The 25262-nt window shown below is 41.1% G+C and overlaps 1 protein-coding gene across 2 annotated transcripts in view; it reads right to left on the bottom strand.

The window, feature by feature from the left end:
- Window positions 1-1736: 1736 nt before the first annotated feature.
- The window catches only part of znf704 (zinc finger protein 704), a 56743-nt gene continuing 33217 nt past the window's right edge, over window positions 1737-25262 (bottom strand). For both annotated transcript variants that reach the window (XM_023268764.3, XM_023268763.3), the window contains exons 3-9: window positions 17194-17297; window positions 15706-15983; window positions 11988-12088; window positions 11301-11595; window positions 8224-8358; window positions 8045-8136; window positions 1737-5552 (exon numbers count right to left, since the gene is read on the bottom strand). In XM_023268764.3, the coding sequence (XP_023124532.1) occupies window positions 5438-5552; window positions 8045-8136; window positions 8224-8358; window positions 11301-11595; window positions 11988-12088; window positions 15706-15983; window positions 17194-17297 (1120 nt within the window). In that variant the 3' untranslated portion in view covers window positions 1737-5437. The remainder of the gene's footprint in view (window positions 5553-8044; window positions 8137-8223; window positions 8359-11300; window positions 11596-11987; window positions 12089-15705; window positions 15984-17193; window positions 17298-25262) is intronic.

Genomic DNA, 25262 nt, shown 5'->3' with positions numbered 1-25262 from the left:
CTGCCTATTGTGGCCCTTTGATGCCACAGTTTTAATTCTGCTGCGCGAACACATGTTTATAATGGCAGATCATTTTGGAGCTCATGTTTAGCCGCTCTGCCTCCCCTCCAGGTTTCAGGGCTGAGAGATCAGTTTAATATGAATAAGTTAGATGATCAGAGTAAGAGGATGCTGCCATATGGCGTGTTTGGCATCATTAGTTTGTCAGTTTGGGAGTAAAATGATGAGCGGCGTGATCTTGCTTTGTCTGGCAGTTTGGGGTTTTCTGGCCCCAAACAGAATGAAATTATCCAACATTCCTGACATTTCTACAACATCTGATGGGAGAAGAGTTTAATGTTTTGGAACGCCAAAGACGCTGCAGTTTTGTTAAAGTCATCTGTGTTTTTTCCCTATTTGTGCCAAATTTTGAACAAATGGGGAAAAAAACAGATGACTCTACAGGTGGCTGGTTTACTGATACGAAAAAAATCAAGAAAATGAGGTTGGATGTTGGTTGACAGAAAAAAACTAAGTTATTGACCTTTTACTGAGTCAATCTGGAGCTTTTGACTGCATCACATGGTCTTCATCAGCTCTTTAAGTAAGATCTCTACTTACGTATGAATTTGAGCAGAAAAAAAAACAACGTGTTGTTGACGCTACCTGGCAGTAGGGAATATATTCAAGATTAGAATTGTTTTTATTGGCAGCAATATTACTGATGCTTACTGACGAATGAATAATCCAACAATACATTATTATGAAATTAAACTTTACATTTCGCTGTGGCCATTTTAAGTATGTTTTGATCAGTCCCTCCAGGAATTCAATTCACGCAAATTCAACCAATCTCCGTGAATTCTGTGCAACCTTGCAATTTTGTCCAATCATCGCAACTTTTCCGCAATTGTGGCCAGCAGTCCCCAGCGCAAACGTAACGCATGTACGTCACTGCGTCGCACATACTGCGCTCTGAGTGCTTTTCTTGTTAACTGACGTGACAAGCTGTGAGCGTGCGTGTGAAAAAGTGTGCACCAGGATGGGAAGTTCATGTTTTAAGCCGCTGACAGATATGTCCAAATATGACTAATAGTAAATGATCATTTAGTGCCTTAAATCTACCAACCACTTCATGTTAAACCAGCTTCTGGCTGCTGCTAATTTCCCACCGTGGTGTGCGAAGGTTGTGTAAATGGGTTGGAGAGTGTTAAAGAATAAGTTTCGGAATAAGCATTTCCAATTAAAATGTTGAAACACGTTCGAAAAGCTGAAAAAATGCAATTCATTAGCAATTGTCACTGTCTCCCGCAATTTCATCACAACAAATATGTGTAAAACGTCACAACTTACATCACAATTTTTTAGAAAAGCTGCCACGAATTCAGGCATTTTAGGCCGCAACAATCTCAAAAAACACCCACGAAATCCTGGCAGACTGAGTCATTTAACCCAATCTATAGTTTAAGACTAAGTGAGGTGGATCAAAAGCTCCAGCAGAAGCGAGTAAAAGACAGTTTTATGAACAGTTACTTCCAAATTCAACTTCTAAGCATTTTTATTGTTTGACTACATCCACGCTCGCTCATAAGAATTTGCATTTAACACTAAATTACCTGATGTCTGAATATTTCGTGATGAAATAAGAGACAATAATCAGTACATGTCACAAAACAAAACCATCAAAACCGATGATCAGGAGAGACAGGTTTTCTTTCCAGGGCGACCCACTCACTAACTCGTGTCTGGACACTTGGTAGGCTTGAGGCAGGGTGTTTTTTATTTTCATGTTCTACAGCATCAACAATGTGTACAAAATGGAGTTAATATGATCAGAGGACACACGGGAGAAACAGCACTGCGTGGGGGTTTTTATAGCACCTGCATTTCTCCCCTCCTCCGCCGAGGTCGCAGCACCAGCATGTACAGGATGCAGGCGCAGACCCGGGCCGAGTGTCTCTGAAAGCACCGTCATGCTAAAGGCCAGCTTTGTGCCGCCGGCAGTGAATGAAACCGAGATGTTCTCAGGCCGGGCCGCAGTCCACAAACAAATCCCTGGGCAGGTTCGACAAATACGGCAGCAGATATCCTTTTGAGGTAATTTGGATTAAATGATAAATGAGCTTATTTTGGCCAAATCAACACAACACTGACCGAGGATAAGAATCCAGAGAGAACTTCTAGTAGAATTAGCTGCCCTGAAATGCTGCCGTGAAGTATCCGGTCTAGCCAGCACCTCTGAATGATCTGAACTAACGCCGGGACTTGTTCCTGGACAGAGCCCTGACCGGATCAGGGTTTTCCCAACATCAATGGAGGAGGGTGGTTCCGAACACCAACATAAAGCACCACAGTGATGGGGGGGGGGGGAGTGCATGGAGTAACAAACAGCATCAGCCACATCCAGCCACCGAGGGCTTCACCAACAAAGACATGCTTGAACCGCAGAGTGTTGGTTTGTCAGGAGTGGGCTCGACCCGCTCGCGGCCTGACAGGGAAACGCCACGGGCCATTTCATAAAAGGTATGTAGCTCCTCGAGAGGAACCGTAGCGATGCTTCGGAGGGTGGGGAGGGGGGCGTCGAGCTTCAGCCCCGCATACTTTCGCCCGGGGCTCCTTCACGCTCACACACAAGAGACGGCCAGCGAGCTAGCGCACACACACACCGGCGCAAACACATCGAGACGTCAATCAAACTAATTGCAGGCGAGCCGGCGTGACACAGGGAGAGGAGAATTGGAAATAAGATAAAGGTTTTAAACAAGTGTGGTTTTCGACCCCTAAGCGGCGCCGCCAGCGGGAAGCGTGACGTGAAGGAGCTCCAGGCGGGAGCGTGCGGGTCACACTGAAAAGAGCACAACAAGCTTAGTCCGTAATGAAAATTGTGCCGGGGTGTCCTCCTACGCTTATGAATCTCCTTCAGCAGAACATGAAAACAAAATCCATCAACAGAATATATATATTCATATGTATATATAATGTATATGAGAAAAGAATCCAACAGAAACAGCCAAATGAATGTCTTCTCTTCTTGTTGCTTTGAATTTAAATCTTTTTTCTTATATAGATTTGTCTTTTCTTAAAACAATATGTTCACATAGTACAAGGGCGAATCCGTTTTGAGATAATCTAAATATTTCTTACTGAAACATCAATGTAATGACATAGAAGAAGCACAAAGAGTGACTTTAAGGCTAGCTCTAGACTCAAAACAACAGAAGCCAGACAGATTCGACAGTACATTATTTCCTCGCGCAAAATATCACACTCTAACCTGTCTTGTTCATAAGGTGGCAGATGTAATGACCGAGATAACCGATCATAAAAAAAAAAAAAAAAATACAAGAACTACATATATACAGGAAGAAACAAAAAGAACAGACAAAATAGAAACAGCTGAGCAAACATAAGAGAGCTACGATTTTCGTGTGCGGAAGTACTGTACTTTAAAACGGGCGAGCGGGGTGTGAGTTTATTAGCTGGTGTTGGTTTGAAATAAATCTGGTGTAAAATGATGCTGTGCGAGTGTGTGTGTGTGTGTGTGTGTGTGTGTGTGTGTGTGTGTGAGAGAGACAGTAACAAAGCATGCATTCGAACAAAACATCACATAATGCAGAGTAAATGCAGAAACCAAAGGAACAAGGTGCCGGTTGGGAGACACGTTGGTCTTCATTTGAACATGAAATGGAGCCTCGGGTAACAAGAGTTGGTCCACATGTGTAAACTATTTGGCCTTTTTGTTTCCTGCTTTTGGGCCAACAAGGAGGCTGAAATTCAAATGACAAATCAGATCATTTTTTACAATCTTGACCTCTTTCCACTTCATCAGTAACAAAGCTTGCGGACTCTTTTGAAAACTTGTCCAAAGCTTTTTCTAGCATGTTGCCAAGTGAGTGAAGTTTTCACGCTTAACAACAAAGGAGTAATCAAGTACTTTCGATGGTTTAAAACGGAGGCTACATCTGGGTGAGCACATATTGTTTGTACCTCTTTTAGTAAGCAGTTAAATTGGAAATATGGAGGAAGATTGGAACATTTTGAACTTTCTAAAACTAACCACAAATGCACCAGGTGCTCCGTTACACAAATACAGTGCAAGTGTCTCACTTTTGGTTTTTAGCCCTCCTCCTTTGGTTAACAGATCATCAAGATACGTAAACACAAACTTGTTGTTCCCTTTGGGAAAGTATAAAAGTTGGTTCAGGAGGAGGGCGGTGGTGAAAGATCTTTTTATGGCATCACATGCTGCTGACTTCCAGTGCTCTCAGGAAGGTCTTTAAACACACTTTGTTTAGCAGGTAGGTAAACAGTCTTGGTTTCACCAAAAAAAAGAGAGAAAAAAACCAAACACTACATCAACAACGCTAAACATGGCACCTTAACAAAAACCAAAAACATAAAAGAACGACATCAAGGAGTTTTTGGTTGCAAAGTTGTCATGTGTGATGAAAGAGAGAAGTTGTTGAGATAGTGCTGCATACAGTATAACCACAAGTTGAAGCTGCTGGTTTTTGCTTTCTTTAGAATCACATCCCTGATGAAACAAAGAAAACGACTGAACTGGATAAAAAGTGACATAATATTCTGCTTTGATTCTGTGGTAATACCTGTGTGTGTGTTGGATGCTGTGGTAAATCACCGCTATGGTCCATCTACTTTCCCTGACTGTGAATTGTTTCTTTTTTGCATTGATCATTCACCTTGTATGCCCCTCCTTCTTCTACCTGTCAAGCAGCCCTTCCTGGCTCTGCCATACATTCCCTCGGGGCTGTCAGGAGGGTTGAGGGGCCAGGAGAGGCTGTGATGGTGGTGATATTAGAAAAATCACCTCAAAACAGTCCAGAAATAAAACAAATAGATGAACAAGTTGAAGGAAGAACAAAAACTGCAAGCTTTTCCCTCCATGCTTTTTCATAATGTTCTGCAAACACTTCAGCAAACAGGCCGATTCTTCTTTTTGGATAAAAAAGTGAAGATTTCTTTTTAACTCTTTCGACGAAACACACAAAAAAAAGCTCTTGGCCTTTTTTCTGGACCCCTTCTTTGACTAGACTTTCCATTTAAAAACCAGAGCTGTACAAAACATAGAAAGATGCAACACTGAACTCAACATAAAAAACTGCAGAAACCTTTAGATCTACTTTTTTTTTTCTTTACACTGTTTAGCTGCACTGGGGTTTTTCCCACAACTGGGAATGAAGGGAATGTACTGGGAATCCTGGATGACAATGTAAAAGGTGACTCTGCCATCCTACAGCTGCTTCAACAGCTGGAATGGTTCAGTGGAGCTGGGAGAAGCCAGAACGGGGGGGCACAGAGCCAGAGCTTTGACGGACAAGTTGTGATTTTGAGCTGAAGAAAACCAAACGCATGCAAAACGATGCCCATTCCGCATTTCTCTGGCGAAAAAAACGCAGCGCCTGTTGGAGTGGCGGGCCGTTGCAGTGGCGGAGAACGATCAGTCGGTGAATCTCTGACAGGCCTTTTTCCAGCGGCAGGCGGTGCACCACATGTCGCGGTTCTCCATCCCGTACACCTTACGGCACTTCTTCCCCTCGCCGCGCACCTTCCGACTGGAGAGAGGAGATTGAGAATCATTAACAATGTAATGAGCACCAAACTAGCAGAAAGCCGTGGTTAGACATAAAACTCAACGCCGTGGCAAGAAATCATGGCAACATGCTAAACTCCTGTTACAGATTAACTTTAAAGAGCCCATATTGTGCTTTCTGGGTTTGTTCTGGTAAAAGATCTGCAAACTTACAAAGTCCACACCATAGACTGTATGATAAAGATGGATGCAGCGCCTGGCTCCAGAAATGAAGTCTACCCGGAAGTGTCAAAAACTTGCAGTACCACTCTGTCCGACGGGCTGGTTCCAAAAAGCTCCACAGATAAAAACTAAAACTCAATAGACTGCTTTTCTTCGGCTCAGGATTTTTTTTGTTAGTTTTCATGGTCAAAACAAGAGATCAACTGGCAGATCTGAAAATAAATCAATACTGAATTTTATATAAAGCGTTAAAGTTTTGCAAAGTCAGGGGGCGGGGCAACCTGATTACAATCTGGTCTGGAATGATTGACAGGTCAGGCAGCCGAGACGCTCATTCACCGTAAACTCCGTTCTCCTCATTTGGATTGAATCCAGATATAATAACAGTTAGTTTATTTATCAGTGCAGCAGCAAGGGCTGGTCTGAGTAGCAATTTTTGGGCTCCGGATATTTGGACCCAATTAGTGATGACTATTCGAATATGCAGAGTCCTAGAGCATTAGCATTAGCATGGATATCTCCGTCTTTGGCATTTTGTCTTCTGGTGATGTCAGAGTTGGTAGGTCCGCGTGATACAGCCAAGCAACTGGCCAATGAAAAGTAACGCTGACCCAGAGGTCACTGCAGTCCACAAGACTGTGATATACCAATGCTTAATGACGGTAAAGCAGCTACTCGGTGCCGCCGACGACCGGGGGGGTTGTACTCCTAACATTCGGATCAATATTCGGATATCACCACAATGATCAAATATTTGGATATTCGGGTCCAGCTTTAGTAGCAATAGAACATTTTCCACAGACAGTTTTTCGGCCCGTTGACTTGTTTTAACCAGTTTACTACCTTCGGCCGATTCTACCAGCGGACACTGAAAGGACTCTGATAGTTCAGTAAGTAAATGTTTATTTTCTCATTGGTGCTGCTTTTACGGCATTTTATATGCAGCTCTAGCTTCAGGTATAATGTGTGCCATGAACTCTAGATGCTGATGGAGTTTATGTCTGTGTGTGTCGACCAGAGAAGAGTTTAGTTCCACTTTTGGAGGCTAACGTGAGTAGCAGCGTCGGTAAACAGAAAGCGGTAAATGTGGCCAGGTAGAGTCCTCTTCTCTCAGTCAGTCTGACCAATCACTGCTGAGAATCTTTTTTCGTCTCTGGCTCCAAAAATCCAAGATGGCAACCAGGAAGTAGCAAAATCCGGGCTTCATTTTCTCAGTGCAGAACCCAACAAGTGACGTCACGGTAGCTACATCCATCTTTATTATACAGTCTATGGTCCACACCAAAGACAGTTATTGTCTCCCACAGAAATCACTGCTAGCTACCTGTCTGAAAAACCCCATTTAAAATCGGGGCTTCTTTATTTATGCAAGACATTTGCATAACATCCTGTGATGTAATGGACCATCGCTGATCCATGAATTGTGCGGATCTCCACCCACTGTTCAGCACGCATGTGATCAGCATATTAATTACAAAGTTTGATTCTCATAAAGTGAAGTAATTAAAAGGACCCTCGGAGAGAGCGTTCCTCTGCCAATACTCTCTCAGTTTTATACGAAGTGATCCAGATCACTGCCTGGCAGTTTTTGAGTAATTCTGCTTGCAGACAAACAAACAGACAAATAAACAGCATTGAAACATCTCCATGACTAATAACTCCTTAAATTTAAATGCAGAGTTGCAGTGACAAGATACAATACAGCATTTCATATGAATAGAGCTTATTAAAAACAGTTGACAATGACAGTCATGGCGCTATCTGTCTGCTCTTATTTCCTTATCTGAAAATGATCTGGTCCATGACTCAAAAGCCATGATATGATCCAAACAATGAGTTTTGTCATCTGTCTAGTAGCTACTTTGGCACAACCTCAAACAAAGAAGTAGCAGCTTTCTCGCAGTCCAACATTATTTAAACATTAGAGCTGCTGGTGTAAGAGCTACGTCTCTCTGCCTATAGTCAGAAATCTGAGGACATGGTGCATAACAAACATTAAACTGGTCTCATTGGCCCAGCTGATCAATTGGATCAGACTGGCATTTTCAGGAAGGCAGCCTAAGTGAGATAAAAACTGGGTATTTCAGACAAAGTATGAGAGGAGGTGGTTCAGCAATACAATATTCCAATTTTTATTTTCACCACATGAGGTGACATGAAGTCAGAAAAGCTCAAGTAGAAAGTTACATTAGACGCACTGACTCAGATATGGTGTCTTTGTTACGTCTGCCTTTAATTAGAGCTATCAAGCACATGTCGGATAAGACCCAGTGAGCTCTGAGGGTTCAGTACCTGAGGGCAGTGGTGGCTCTGGGAGGGGATGACAGCACAGCGATGGTCTGGGATCGCTGTTCACCGAACCCCTGGCTTTTACTGGGAGACACCTGAACAGGGACGACAGGAGCGCGATCGTGAAAAGCAGAAAACAATGAGTGAATAAACTGCTCGGCCTTGCATTCGAGATTCCTCACCGTGTTCCCCGTGAAAGTAACGGGAGGCGACTGCCAGGAGATGCTAAAACTGGAGCTGTTGGTGGGAGTGAAGCTGGTGCAGGCTGAGCCGGCCGAGTTACTGGTGCTGGACGGGATGGACACCGGAGCCGTGGCCTGAAGCAGAAGTCAAACACATTGTTTGTATGCTTCTATCCAAAATGGAAAGTGGAAAATCTATTATTTCTGTTAGTGGTTGCTGTTATTCCTATTAATCATTTTTTAATTCACCAAACCCTGAATTCCAAATCATTTTGTTCTTTGTGAAGTGTTTTTATTGGTTGTATTGTCTGGCTCTCTTTGACTTGCCTTGTTACTTTAATTGCAAATTGTATTTCACATTAGATTATTATCTTGTTTTGGTGAGGCTGAAAAGAAAAACAGGTACAGGGTTGAGCAAACACATTTTATACAGGGACTAGTAGGAACAAGTCTGTTTTTAATAGATTGCTTTAATACATAATTTGGTGGTGAAACATGCAGCTCTACAAAAATATCAGATACAGGGATGTAAAAATGATGTAAAAATAGTAATAAAGAGCGAATAATGTGGATATTGGCAGTTATTTGACATACAGTATGAGTCAAAATAGTTGTGTAATGTGTGTCATTGTGTCTAATTAATTATTCAAAGCTGCTGCTGTGTGTTGATATAGCACAACTGTTAGCACAGCTGCTAACGGGAGTGAGGGACCACAAGTCTGTGTGACATCATTGATGTGTTTATAAACACCGTGAAGCATCATCAATATAATGAAAGCCCTGATTCACACTGATATGTGATTTTTTAAAATTAATTTATTTATTTGACCTTTATTTAACCAGATTAGAAGACCCACTGAGATCAAGACCTCTTTCACAAGGGTGACCTGGCCAAGAGAGGCAGCAGCAAATATTCAAAGTAAACAAAAAAACAGACAGATAACAACAACAAACACTAAAATATTAAATACAAGCAATTAGATACATAAAATACAGGAGTTATTTTTACAGTAATAATTTAAGAACACAGGCACTGTTCGAAGAATTTCCGTTGTCGGCATTTTAAAATAGAGCGGAAGGCTTCCAATTAAACAAATTTTGACAATTTCAGTTCAGATTGGAGGGCATTCCAAGCAGAGGGGGCAGAGGAACTGAAAGCTTTTTTACCCGTTTCAGTTCGAACACGAGGAGCAAATAGATGTAAAATGTCATGCGATCGTAGGGCATAACGGGCTTCCAGTTCTCTGAAGAAGATTCTGTGTGTTGGCCAGATAAATCTGCTGTTGTGTGTCCATTCACCTACATTTACATGAACAGACACCAACATGTAGGTGTGTACTGTGAGTTTAAATAAAAGATGAATGAATGAGTGTGTGTTTATGGTCCAATCTCCACCCTGAAGCCTCAACACTAGACCCTCACAGACATAACTGCTGTCAGAGCTGTACTGTTTGAGTTGAAATGGTAAACAAGAAAAGCACTCAGCGAGCGCAGCACTCCGCCAAGGCTGCTCAGTCGTATGACTTCAGACGGATAAGTACCGATAAGTCCGCATCAGTGGATTTGTAGTAGGATCGCAATCATGTGATCGTCAGCAGGCAGCTGATGTAGCATTCACGTTGTCATAGTTACAGTGACGCCTTGACACTATCTCACAATGATACAGAAACAAATCTAATCTGTGGATCCAGACTATAAGCCGCATCACTGCCAAAATCTAATCAGGTGCTCCTTGTGTCATTTGTGACCTTCCCTGAAAATTCCAATAACCAAAATGAGAAAAAAATAAAAAGATTGTATTCAACATTGAAAAAGTAACTTTCAAATTGTTCAATGTAAAAATTCAATGTAAAATGCATCTTAAAAGAGCATTTCCTCTTTCAGTGACAGAAGAATTGCACAAATATTGACCATACCGTCAAAAACTAACTTTGTTTAAGGAGCTTGTCGCTCACATTGTGATTTCATTAGCACCGCAGATTGTTCCCCGTCTGACCCACAGAAAACCTACCGAGGAATTAGTCTGATTCTTAGACCCTGTGAGCATTTCATTCCAAATCTGGACCGGACACAGCACCTAACCTTTGTTCTAAACCTGCACCGTTTAAAGCCTGTGGATGAACTTATTATGCACAATGCAAGAACACAAAAATACAGAAAGGCACATTCAATAACATTCAATTTTAAAAAATTCTTCTTGGTTTTTTGTTTGAAGCCAGAGCAGCTGGTGAGAAGTGTAGGTCACGGGGAAGTTGACACGCGGCAGCTCATTTAGTTTCACCATTTCAAATCTATTAATGCCCCCAGAAAGAAAAACAGACAAATATATGCTGATCGTCACATAACTCCGCTGTGGAGTAAAAAGGAAGCACATTGCATTAGCATTTAAAAACAGGAGAATTGGTACTTGCAGTCTGATCAGCAGCCCAGTTAATCACATCCTGTCTGTGCCATTCCTGTACTTATACATTTTAGCAAACTAGTAAAGAATCATACAAACATGCAATAAGTAACCGCAACAGTGAACAGCCAGACGTTGCCACTTACACATAAACTCCCTGGTGAATTTCTTCCTCACACTACATTCATGCTTGGGTTGTGTACATTTTATGGGGGGGGGCAAGACAACTACTTATATATGTCACCAATTTTGCAACAAACTAGGGCATGTCTCTAAGGAACGTCTACAGATCTGTAGTCGCAGAAACGCTGCATAGTAGCTTTGAAAAGTCCCATCAGATCAGAGCTCTCTTTCACTTGATGATCTGACAGTAGGACAACTTCAAGCCCTCACACACTTAGCAGGAATGTTCCTCAGAGGTTTTTTTTTTTAAGTTATTTTTTTGTCCTTTTGTTGGCTTTATTGGACAGGTAAGTAGAGAGGCTGACAGGAAAGTAGGGAGAAGAATGGGGGAAGACCTGCAACAAAGGGCCGTGAGCTGGAATCAAACCCAGGCCACTGCGTTGGGGACTATAGCCCCTGTTTATGGGTAGCCTGCTCAACCAGTTGAGCTGTCTGGGTGCCTGTTCCTTAGAGTGTGTGAGTGTGGAGATCGGGATTGAGCCTGCACTCTCACCTGGTAGGCGTGGTCCGTGTGGATGAGGTAGAGAGCGCTGGGCGCAGAGCGGCTGAGCGGGGTGGCACCGCCGGCGTGAGGCTCCTTGGTGTCAGAGGACTGCTGGGGTCTGTGGGAGTCAGGCAGCTGGCTGAGAGAAGGGAGAGGAGACGGGGGAGGAGGCGGGGGAGAGAGGATGGAGGGCGACACGGGGGAAAGGCTGCTCAGCCCGTCGGCCACCGAGTCGGTGTTGAGCTTGATCTCCGTGTAGTAGAAGTCCTCCTCGCCGTCGCTGCAGTCGGAGTCACAGTTACGCCTGAAGGGGATTCAGATAGTGAGGGATGATGGACAGAAATGCAGAGAACTAAAGAGGAGCTTTGCAGTGACTCCGACACAAATGGTGTCAATGCAATCACATCAGACCTCTGCCCCACTTCAACATTAATGTCAATCTCCACTTAAATGGCGTAATAAATGTCTGATCCGTCCAATATAAGTGTTCTCCGCTTCACTCATTTTCCGTTCACCTGTCACCTCCCCTCTTACATCCTGAGCAGAGCGTGCTACTGTGCTAATAATCCATAAGCCATTAATCTGTTGTTTTGACAATGAAGGAGCCCGGAGGAGTCAGAATTGAAGTGGTAGAGCCGTTTTAAAGGCTCTGAACGGACTGCAGCTACGATCTGTATGTGTGTGCTGGTGTTTTACCCCAGATGGATGGTGCGGATGTGTCTCTGAATGCCAGCAGCGGTACTCAGGACCTTGCCGCAGTTCTTCCACAGGCACTTGAACATCACCTTCATGGAGTTCTGCCGGAAAAAAAACACACAACAGACGACTTTCACTGATGTTCTGATACCGACTTCAAAGACAGCCTTCCTTCTTAACTGCAGAATAAACAACAGAAAATCATTACCAAGCAAATTTCTCACCTTTGCGGATGTCACCTTCCTTATCTGCCACCATCATCACTGACACTACAAAGTGTGCAGACAGATTCCCTGAGCTCAACTCAAGATTACAGAGGAACAGGATTGATGTGGTTATGTCTCTTCAAGGTGGCTCAACTATCAGCGCATAATTCAAACTCATCAGCTCTATGAGCGACCGCACAACAGTATGAACAGAGTAATAAAATTAGGTCTTGCTTTCTTAAGTACTAAATGATTTCTTTAAGTGGTTAGAGTGTGTCAGAAATTAAAAAATGTAGTCGCACCAGTAGGGACAATATGAATAATGGTTATTCTAAACAGTGTTATCTTGTCACTCATACACTAAAAAACTACTGCATACTTAAGAATTTATCACTTTTCTGGAAACACTTAAGTCCCATTTGGTGCTGTGTACAAATTTCTTTTGTAAATGACCTCTCGTGTCTTGCTTTCAAGAAAAAAAGGGGAAAAATGTATACTTTTTTTTTTTTTTTTTTTACATTCTTTGATTTCATGATGCCTAGTTTTGCAGTAATTCACCCAACACAAATAAAATGATGAAAGCTGTCATGCTGACTTAACAATACCTTTAGAACTAAACTGGCAGGAATGACTAAATGTGTTTATAGTGCGACACACACCAACCAGAGAAATGTCCCGTCATTTGTTGTGGACCAGTTGAAGCTTCAGTATTCAACCATGACATCGAGACAGAAAGAGAAGCTGAAGTTCAGTAGCTGAGATGTGACCTGGGATGAGATTTTTAGATTTTTTCCCAGAGCTGATGGTGCCATTCTTTTTAGTGGTTATTCTGCTACTAAAATGTTGATAGTGCTGGTCAAATCACATTGCATAGGTAAACATTCCCTGCATAAAGGATTTAAACAATTTCACACTGCATGCGTCATCTTTACTATAGTTTGAATGTGCAAAATGGACATATAGTCATACGATAGCATCTTCCTCTAGAGCTTTACTGAGCACAATGCTGGCAACGCTCCTGTATGTTATATCCTACTGTACTGTTTATCTACTGTAATTACACCACCGCCTTCCTAGGGAGGCAGTATATTGTTTTCATGGAATAAAAAGCCCTATAAGCTTCCTTTCTGCCCTCCTGCTCCCCCACTCTGAGCCATCATAGACGGTCTTATAGGCCCGTCTATCCAACTATTGTTTAAGGCGCTGATTTAATTTTGACAAGACGTGTTTTTTTATAAATCAGCCTCCTCCTTTCTGAGACACACACAAGCACAACAATCATCTGTCCCCTGTGCATTGTTTTGTCTTTGCGTAACAAAAGCTCATTTTGTATGTTTGTGTGTGTGTGTGTGTGTGTGTGTGCGTGCATGCTATTCCCTTTAAAGAAGCATTTCACTGTTAATTAAATGGGGAGCTTCAAACGGTATTGTGTTGCCAAGAGAGAAACAAGGGGGGCCTGGAGATAATTTCATGTCAAACCCTGGCGCTGCACATATAGCTTGCGCGCTTATTTATGTCAACACTGGTGTCCAAGCGTTGAGAGAAGCTGTTTTTGTTGCCATCCACAATCTTTCTTTGTTTCTCTGGTAATTCCTGATAGTCACTCTTAATTTTTCATCCGTAACCTTTATCCCTTTCCCTCTTTCCCCCTTCTATCTCTCTTCTTTGTGATGAGTCCCCAATTAATACAGTACAGTGTGTGCCGATGCGGCGCCAAGAGCATTTATCGATTCTGAGAGGACACGTGAGGCCGGCAGAATCTTTAAGTTTTCTGTACCAGGTATTAAAATCATTATTGCTGTTGGTGGAGCGGCTGCATGTGAAGGCTGAGGAGTAATTATGAAGGGCAACTGTCTGGGGAGGACATACACATAAAGAGAGAGGCGAGAGGAAGCGGGGGAGAATGAGGGTGAGGGAAGGAAAAGATGGGATGGATGGTATCGTCAGCAAACTAGCACATGGCATAAGGGAGAAAGCGAGAGCAACACAATATACATCTGAAAATATAATGAGTGACAGTGAGCTGTGTATTCGATGAGCTGGAAGAGGTGTGTAGAAATGATACAAAGGAAAAAGATGCATGAGGAAAAAAGAGTGTCGAGCCAGGGCTGAGAACTACCACAGGAGCAAAAGGTTGCATGTCCTTTTCTGCCCCATTTTCAGTCAGAATCTTTATTACAACGGTTAATATTTCAGCATTCTGAAGAAGGAAATCAACCGGCTCACATACAAGTGACAGCATTTCAGAAACAAGTTCATAACCTTTTTTTATATCATGAGATCTGCCTGTTGTCAATAGAACTGCTGCTGGTATGTTTAATGCATGAATGTATGAGCGCTCCACAGTGCACCTAAAGAAATTCTTAAAGTACTGCCGTGACCATTTCTGAACCTTCTGGGAAGCTAAAGGTCACGACTGCAAAACCACAGTTTTTTCTCTGAGGATTAAGTGGTAACTGGCCAAATTAATTGGACCTCGCAGCCGTAGAGGAAATAGCTTTTTAAAATAACGTACTCAGACCTTGACTATTTTAAGCTGGCTTTATCTGAAAATGCATCTTTTTCTTTCCACGTTTACTTTCTATAAATGCAAAGCAATTTCTTGCTTATTTATTTTTCATGCAACAAAACATTTTGAAAACAAGAAATGGCAGCGAGGCATTTTAGCATGAATACAACAACAGAGCTTTTGGGAAAAAAGTTTGTGTAAGCCTGCTCAGACAAAGTGCAGTGCTGTGTAATGGTAAGAACAAGATAAGTTAAGATTTTATGGCTTCCCAATCACACAATAGCGGTGCTGCAACTAGTCTGGTCTGTATGTATAGTGGTCCCTCATCTATTGCAGGGGTGACCAGCGACCAGTGCTGTACGCTACACATTTAATTTCAATTAAATATTCAATTCAATTTATTTTTTATATTGTTTTCACGTATTTAGGATAGAAAATGCTTGTTTTTTTAATGCACAAATAATTAACATAATGTAGCGATCGCAGAGCCGTTCTCTGACTAAACTGTTGTGCTGCAATACATCCTGGGAGTTCAGGGTGTTAGGGGTTTAAATGTAATTATTGTGGTTTATGTTAGTGTTACAATGTTATTAGTGTTTGTGTTTTATTGTGTTTTTGAAGTTTAGTCAGCATAGTCAGTTTGGTTAAGTGTTATGTTGTCAGGACCGTGAGTGTGAAGTGTGTCTGATGACTTCCTGCCACATTTACTAGTTTGATGAGATCTGTGTGTCAAAATAAAAGCATCTGCCGATTATAGCGTGCATAAAAGTCAGATACACTTTCTCCAGCATTGTTCTTCTACATAGCTCACCACAATAATAAAAATACCTATATACCTCAAGATACCGCCATATAGCGGAAAATCCACGATATGAGACTGCGAAAAGTGAACCGTGATATGGCGAGGGACCACTGTACTTGATTTTTATGTTGCTGTTTTGGAGTTGCAGCATATAGGGTTAGAACTGGCATCCCAGCATTTTAACTGGTTTAGGGCACTCACCTTGCGCTTGCGAGGGATTGGCTCATCAAAGAGCAGGCTGCTGCCGTCCTGCTCATCCAGACTGGGGTCTTCAGGTCCTGCCGGGCCAGGTCCCACCCCTCCCAGGCTGGGCACACGGAAGGGCTTGAAGCTGTCTGCGGAGAGTGGCGGGGAAGGTGTGGAGGGGTTGGACTGGTCGCTGGGAGCCGACCAGCTCCAGTAGCCCCCTGAGGAGCTGTTGCTCGACGGGGTGAAAGGTCCCGCTGAGCCGTTGTCCTTCCATGAACCGCTCAGACCCTCTGAAGAGACAGGAGGTGAACAGAAAGGCAGAAATAGAGGGAGGAAGAGAAAGTGATGAGAGACAGAGCATGAGACTCAATCTAACAATACGTCTAACTTCCTTAGTCATATTTCTCAATGCCGCAACCACCAAAAAAGGATGCAATCAAAACATTCAATTCAGTTCAGACAGCTTTATTTGCACTTCACATGAAAGAGCCTCCCCGAACTACTGTTGACTGTGACACCAGAAAATAAAAGGTTACCTTCCTATTCTGTGATTCTATCAAGACACTTCCAAGGTCTTGTTTTTCTTAGATCAAAGGAATGCTTCTTTTGAATATCAGCTACAAAAAGGCATTTCAGTTTGTGAAGATGTAGGCTGGGGAAACTTTGGCGAGAGTCTGAGGTGTATCAGAGTGCATTTGTGTCAGTATCTCTCAACAATAAGTTTTCTCTGTCGGTTTTGAGGTACAGAACAAGAAACAATATGGCTAAATGAAGCACTATTGATGCAATGAGCTTTTTGTTAACAATCATATGGTAGATTATGAGGAAAAATGTCAACCATCGCTGAGCTTGAAACTGTGCACTGTGCATGAGAATGTTCTGTGTGCAATGATGTAAAAGCACATTGTATGATGTCAAACATGCATACATAACTATGACATGTGTATGACTACATTAAGACAACTACTGTACAACTGGTATTTAAAATCCAATTTGTGCATGTGTGCATGATGTATGTGATGTACATTTAACATCTGACCGTGTGTGTGACCGTGATAACGTGTGCCTGGTGGTTGCTTGTCTGCTCGGTTGGACGGACAGTCGGTTGGTTGCACAGGCTATTTAAACGGTTGCGTGTGATTGCAGTTACGGGGGCACTTTGGATTTCCGCCACTTTGTCGAGTGGCACCGATCCAGACTCATTGTGCTTTGCTGTGGATTTGGAGCACTGATGAGACAATCCTACGGCACAGCAGGTGGCAGTAATTTATCAACCTAAGCTTCTACATGCATTCACAAGATAACAGCTGTGAGGGAATGAAAAGACAGTTTACAGGAGAGCGTACAAATTATTGGCTTAGGATGAGCAACTTCTTTTGTGCTCGCTTTTAATAAAATCTGGCTTTATTAGCAGCTGGAGAGAAGGGCTGACAAATCTAAACCAAACGTTCATCTAAAGCATCCTCACTTCACCGGTCATTCTGTAGTCATGTTACTTACCGCTGACTTTGACAGGTGGACTCCTCACCAGTGGGCTCGTGGAGAGACTCGTCAGCACCATGGCAGCCGTCACCTTGTCCATATCCACTTCCTCCTCTGACCGTCTGTCGAAACACAACAGAAGAAGAAGAAAACTTCACTGAGGTTCTTCCACACATTGAGAAATACTTCCCCTTTATACAGAAAGTTTTAATTACAACAAAATGAAAAACTAAATGTGAAATATCCCTTTGTTCAGATGCTGATTTCAACAGGCCACAGTAAACACACATTACCAAAATTAGATAGGAAGAATTTAGCTCCAGAACACAGTTAGCACTTTTCTTCTTCACTTCCCTCAGCCAGATGCTTTCAGACTCGAAGCAGACCTTCTGGTTTGCATACTCCTGCAATGACTGCAACATAAGCTGCTAATTACATTGAAGTTTTATGTTTGCTTTTTTTGTGTTTGTTCTATGTGACTGATGTAAGCGCCTAGCCACAACTAGAAAAAATCAATAGTTAACAGCTGAAACACAACAGTACAAAAAAAAAAATAAAAAATACCTATATTACTGCCCAAACTAGACTGGACTGATATGGGTCTGGTAACAAAGCCCTAAAGCTGGTCTTACAAACATCAACACTGTTAGAGCACACACTCTGACTAATGCATATGACACTGTAACCACACCCCACAAGCGTTTTTGTCTCTTCTAATTAGTGTGCATGAAACGTGGACTAGAAGACAGGCGTCTTAATCCACTGGCATGTATTCCTAAGAGACAGACAATCCCTGTGATCAATAGCTTTATTACTGACAGTATACCTGTGGTACGTGCTCACTATTTACGTGACAGGCAGTGTGTGTGAATGTGTGTGTGTTTTGTCCCTGAGCAAGCGAGGCTTTGATGGTGTGTGGACGCCAAACGATCAAAGTCAATTCTATAACAATGATGAAATTTCCTGCTGCCTCGGAAGAACATGACATCAGCAATCACCCAGTTTTCGCAGCCGCTGAGATCAAACTGTGAGGTTATCCAGCATCTTAATTGGTACACATACAGTAGAGGCAACAAGCTGTTGAAATAAACAACTCAATCTTTCCCCATAACTGTCAAAACACAAACACATTCCCACGTGCTACAGAGGGGATTGTACATTCTGTGAGGTGATTGCAACATTTACTCGGTTTCATGAACACTTGCTTATAACATCAACCTACTGTGGTGCTATCGGTGTTTATTATTTCTATATAATAATGGCTATATGCATTCGGTAGCAAGCAAAAAAGTCCATCAGATGAAGATTTAGAAAGAGCATGTATTCATCCAAAGCTAATGAGCAAAAACAGACAGATGTGGATTAGCTCAGTATAGTTCAAAGAGAGTAAAAGACCTGCATGTTTGTGCTGGATATGTTTAAAAATTCACAGTTGCCCTTGGCTGAATGACTTCACTTCATGAACAGCAGCAAAAAAAAAAAAAAAAAGCAGAAGAAAAGATAAGAGAGGGAGAAAGGAATATGAGAGACGTCAGATTTCCCAGTAAATGGGATAAACGTTTGTTCTGTCCAATGGCAGCTTTTTGCTAACACATGCACACAAAAGATCATTTCCATACATAAAGCAAGAGGAGAATTTGCTTTGCATTAATTTTAATGTACTAAATATAACATGAAAGATGCATAATATATCAAATAAAAACCAGAAAAGTGATCAACTGTACAGGGTGTTGGCTGCAACCAAAAAACTGTATCTGTGTAGCGCTGCAAGCAAACAGAGCTACAGCAGCCTGTCCGGTTCTTGCAAATAACCAAAGAGAAAAACATGCACATTTAAAAGTAAAGAGGAAGCAATTGGATTAATATTGAGCTCCTTGGTCACTTTGCAGTTCACTGTCTGGTCTGCTGCTCCATCGTACTGTAAGGCATGATAGGGAACTGGGAGACTAATAAAGATACTGGAGACATGTGATGACTTTCACTGCCTCTTTCACCGGGGCAACAACAGAACACGACTTACAACATGCTGCACAACAAAAACCAACACTGGGGAGGCTTAGGAACACTGCTAAACTTGTTCAGTGGCTCAGTCAAAGCCCAAACGTGACTTCTGAGATTTATTTTTAGAGTGGTTTTAAGGCACAGATGCTCCCCTTCTTAGTTGACTGAGCTAAAGAAAGAGAAAAAAACAAAGAATGCTCCAAATTGCAGATGTTCCAAGAACAAGGGAATTTAAGACAACACAGAAGACCGAAAGTTGATAAGTATTATTTCAGCAGAAAATTGAAGAAGAATGAAAAATGAGCTTTTGTGTGTAGCTACAATAAATTCCAGTGTTCATTATGATAAATTAAGTTTTATTCACCAAACAAGGAAGAAGTCCTGCTTTGGCAACTGTACTGGGAGAAACTAACTTTAAGATCAGTGTTTGGATAGTTGACACCTCTTAAATATTTTAAAGATGTAGTGTTGAGTGGTTTTTTTGTTCTTACATAAAGTGCAGACATTCTTTGTTTGTACTGTGATGAGCAACTGACAGATCCTCACGTTCACCCAGCAGGGGAAATGCTCAGTGTGTTTGAAAATGGATCTTTATTGGGGATGCTCTTGGCCAGTTGTATGTGTACAAGACAATAATCATTACATCTGTGGTCTCAGGAGAAGTAACCGCCTAAATGTTAATTAACGGTGGCTTGCATTGATCAGAACATCCTAGAAGCTCATCTTCAGCACTCAGGTGTCTTTATGTTTCTGTGTAACTGCGCATGGTTTTTGTTGACCACAGCAGGACTCTGTGCTTCTCCAGATGCAGCCAGTAAGGTTTTATTTTTGGCTGCAAATGTCTTTTGAGGACTGAGGGCCTCTGTTGGCAACTACAAGCTAAAAAAAAAAAGGAAACAGAGCCGAAGGGGATTTCCAGAGTTATTTTCTAAATGAAAACAGACTTTTGAAGGATTATTTTTGGACTGTATCATTTTCATAAAGTTGACTTTGAAAGGGGTCAACTGCTAACAATTTTAGAAACGTCCAATGAATGGATTTGATGCATTAGCGCCAATTTTCACAAACATGAAACATGCAGCGGTAATTTATAATAAAAAAACAATTTTCCTCTAAAAATCGAAATAAAACACGTGTAACGTAATCGTCTATAAAAACAATACTATAACACAACAGAGGTATATAACTGTGGGACTTTTTTAAACATAGCTGACAGATATCATAGTTGACAGGTATCATAGTTGACATTTTTGCTGTTTTCAGGCCTAAAATCAGCATGGCCGTCTATAACCAAACACCACATGGCATTTTTACAGAAAGATTCTTCTAAATATATATACAGTTGAGTAAAATTGAAATTGAAAGTTACTTATAAGGATATTGTTGTAAACCTATTGACATGTGATAAATCCACACTTGACTCACACACTACTTTATATTAAATAACTCAGAAAGCCTTGGAGTCTGGCCAGTCTTTTCTTCAGGAGGAAATGACATCATGTGGAGCAGGTCATGTGATCTGGAATTACCACACTTCCTTGAGAGGTGTTTTTGTAATGGGTAACTTAGTTGAAAGTGATTTCTCAGACACAGATACAATTTATTTTTCATATAAAATTTGATATATTGGCAAAAAAGAAATATCTGTCATGATTATCTCGACATAATAAAAACAACACAATGAAAACAATTTTTGATTAAGCTCATTTTATTATTGTTTAGCTAATTAGAAGGTGGTCGTTGTTAAATTGGGACGGTTATTTAGTTGACATTTTAGTGATATCCAGTCATTTTTTATTCATAAGTGATTGTTTCCATAATAAATAATTATGTAATTTGTAAAGAAATGATCATAATGAACATAAAAACACTATTATGTTTTTACTTTTAATAAAAATGCATGCAAGATATATCCCATGGACTTCAAAAGTTCCTCAATTATATATTGACCCAATTATATATTGACCCAAGTAATATTTACTCATATTTAACTACAAACACGACCAGAACACAAACCTGTAAAAAACAACAAAATACATTTATATCATTTGATCCATCTGAACCATGATCAGAATCATGGACCGCAACTTTGCTATGTGGTCCAAGTTGCAAAAAACTCTTAAAAGTTTGCATCTTCTTTTCACTAGCATCACTGTAAATAAATGATGCTTCAGAGATACTGTGAGAGCCATTAAAAGTATATTTACCTCATCAGCAAACAGAGAGATGTGAGAAGAGAGGAGAACGTTAGCTAACAAAGAAAGAGCCGCAGCCTCCATTAGCTGAAGCCTAATTTATTACCCTTTCTGCTGTTGAATATGATGTCATTACAGGCTCCACATAAATCAAGAAAAGAAGCTGCACGCACAACCGCCCCTATTACCCATAACCCCCCACCTCGCACCGCCGTAAAACCACTTCCTGGTCACCTTGGGAGGCCATCATGTGACGGTAGATATTCTATCTCCGTGGCAACAGTGACAGACAATAATTACTGGGAGATTTGTCTATCTTGAAATATGAAATAGTAAATCTGAAGAAAACACATTAGGAAGACTAATAATTAAGACGTGATGTATGAGATGGAGGGAAAGCGAGAGCGGGAAAAGGGAATTTCCCAAATCGCATTTGTCATTAGTGGTCTTATCAAACTTAGTTTCCGTCCAAGTGCTTATTATGGGCTATAATTAACACACACTGAGTGCACGTATGCGTGTGTGCGCAGACATGTTTAACGCATGATCCATGTGACACAGGAGACATGGTGGGATGGTTAATGGATTGGTAAGTGAATTCTGAGAAATGAGTTTCATACGTTGGCATGTTTGTGTGTTGCTGTGTGTGTGCGACAGTGTGCTTTAATATTCTTACTTCACTTATTTGCAATAAAACATCTCCCCATGTTGGACCCCTGAGGCTTCCTAAAAGGAACATTATCCTGTACGTACAGCTTCATCAAAAGAAAACTAGAGCCAAAGTAAAGAGTTTGTTTACCAACGCAGATTACATGGGATGGACCCATGTAATTTTATCTTGCTGTTGGCTACTCATAAATGGAAAATTAGTTAATCTTCAGGGGCCAAACAAATATATCAATTTAGATGTTGTTAAATCCTTTAAAGACGGCCATGCTAATATTTCACTGACCTGAAAAAAGCCCCCAAACTCTGTAATTAATATACATTCTGTTCACGTAGCATCACAATACAGTAATTATCTGGATCTGGTTTCTTTCAAAAATGCAAACAGGTTTCACGCCACTAGACAAATCTCTGATTAGAAAATAAATTTGCTTTCATTTAAAGGTGCCAGAGTTACGTGTTGTTTTCTTGCTCCTGCTCTTAGTTCCACTGTCAAATGCTCTTTAACACACTTTGGAAGAAACTTTTCAATTACAAAGGAAAAGACAACACAAAAGATAAAACCATCAAGGCTGTGCATACTGATTTTTTTCATTAATGGAAATCTGCCAGTTACTTTCTTGATTAGTAAATTTAATTATTATGGTCTGGTGAATGTCAGAAAACAGTATCGCATTCAGATTAGCTGTTTTGTTGTTCTGACAATCAAAGGCTCAAACAGATTCTGTATAATAACGCATAAAATAAAGAAAAGCAGCAAACGGTCCCATTAGACAGACTAAAAGTGGAGGATATTTAGTAGTTTGGCTGTGAAATTTATCACAATTAACTAATGAGCAAATTAGTGCAGATTAATTTCCTGTCAAGTGATAAATTCATTATTCAGTTGACCATTTCCGCTCCAGAGACCCTTCAGTCAAGCAGCGGATATACTCAACTTACTATACGCCCACACGAGTGTTGATGCTTAATCTGGCTAATTAAACCTCTGATCAGGTTAACGATGGGTGAGCTCACTAAATTTCATGTACCAATAAGGTTCAAGGGTGTGTAGAAGATTTAAACTACAAACGACTTAATGTGGTTTTGTCTGTTTCACGTACATCAATTCCTAATCCTTTAAAATGTTCTGTCTGGAAATTAACAAACAAAACAAATAAGAATTTGCACTGTGCAAGCCTAGGCTGGCTGGCATGGGCCTGAGAGAACCAAAAACAGAACAAGTACTGAGCAAGTAAAAGATATAAACCATTTGTTACTGAGCCATTCAAAAGCTTCAAGACAAAAAGACGAGTAGATCACAGACTAACTGCTGAGAAAATCATGAATACATGCTAAAAATGACACAAATTAGACACTAAAGCAGTTAAAATCAGAAGCAGGAAGTAGACGGTATTAACCCTCTCTGGGTGTGGAGATAGAAGTAAAACAACAGCTCCCTCTTCAGGGTTTGGGATGAGTCTGGTGGGAGATATGGCTGTTTGCCAACCTGCCAATAGACGGTATGTGCGGTGTTGGCTTGTTGTGCTCCCTGGCCAGATGTGTCGACTCTTTATAGGCACTGCAAGTGAATCCAACAAAACAAAGGGCCTGCATGAGAACAAGTGAGACAGAAGGCAGGGTCATGTGCATGAAAGTGTGAAGTCAAGTCGCCACCATTATGGGGGACAGGTAGAGTCCAGTTTCTAGCAAAACACTGGGCAGGGACAGTGAGAGAATAACAGAGGGTTCATGTTACTGTGGCCATGTTGGTTTGACAGGTAGAGGGGAGACAATAAGACGTGGTATCACATTTTTAAATTTAGATGATAAGGAAAGAAAAGCAGTCTTTTTACAATCTTTGAAAAGTAGTTCAAGTGTTTCATCTAAAAGCTTGTAGTAAATGCTGCTGTATGACTTTGCAATGGAATAGATAAACAATTTCAATTAACAGGCAATCAAATAGACATTCTATTTATTAAAATGGCACATTTCACAAGTCATTTGGACTTGCAACACTCTACCGAGCACTTATCAAATTAAACTCATTCACACCTGAGAGCAGATCTGTACGACTACAAGCGTCTCAGCAGCAAGTGGAGAACAAGGACACAGTAGTAGTAACTATAGTTAAGACATCAGAGGGGGCAGCTCACACAATTAACCTTGCAAAAATCAGTTAAACCGATTAATTGATTACCAGAAGAGTTGTCAAATAATAAATTATTATTATTATTATTATTATTATTATTATTAATAATAAACATCAATTAATTGTTTTGTGTGTTTTTGAAGACAAAAAGTTAAAATTCTCAGATTCCAGCCTCTTAAAATTAAATATTTCCAGGTTTCTTTACTTCTCTATGATGTTAAACTGAACATCTTTAGATTGTGGACAAAACAAGACATTTGAGGATGTCATCTTTTGATTTGAAAAAAGCAATAATTGATGGTTTTCATTGTTTTCTGACATTGGGTAGACCACACAAGTTATCAATGAATGAAGACATTAACAGTAAATAGTATACTAATAGTAGTATAGTAATAGTGAACTTGAAAATTGTTTGCAGCCCTACTGAACATATGCAGAAATTCTCCACTGTAAGTTACAACTTTTAACTTTAATCAGTAAGAATGAGACAGGTGGAAAAAAGCCTACAGAAGTTAAGACTGCTGTACAAATCCTGCCTCTGAAACTGACAATTTAACGACCTTTAGTAGCCGACACAATGCAACATTCCTCTATTTAAAGCTAATGAGGGAAAACGTCTGGCCGCAGTGAATAAAATTGCCCCGAGTCACATTCTTGACAAGTTCACATACACCACAGATGATGTTTCACATGAAGCAACAGTGCAATACACCGTTTCAAATTTGTAATCTTTTGAACAAACTCCCTTTCCAAACTCCTTCAAACTAAATGGGCCAAGGTCAGTCTCTGCACACACACATTCATGCACAAACCCCTGGTAGCTTTACTTTCTGTGTCACCCAAAAAACTATCAATCATTTCTAATGAAGGCGGTTGAAAGGTGCGGCGTGTTGCAGGAATTCCCCTGAAAGGCAGGCCAGCGCTGCCAAGCACACCCCTCACTGCTACACTCCGTCCCCTCGCTCCTCTTCCTCCCTTCACCCCTGCTGGACTGTACGCTTCCCTCTCGGCCTCGCTCGCCTCCCCTCCCTCACTCTGAGCTCCCTCTGACTTTTTTTGTTGCCACGGATCACAGTGCGAGTGTGTGCATGCAG

Source organism: Amphiprion ocellaris, chromosome 15 (genome assembly GCF_022539595.1).
Source record: "Amphiprion ocellaris isolate individual 3 ecotype Okinawa chromosome 15, ASM2253959v1, whole genome shotgun sequence".
In the NCBI taxonomy this organism is placed as follows: Eukaryota; Metazoa; Chordata; class Actinopteri; family Pomacentridae; genus Amphiprion; species Amphiprion ocellaris.
This window is presented reverse-complemented; position numbering and strand designations above follow the sequence as displayed.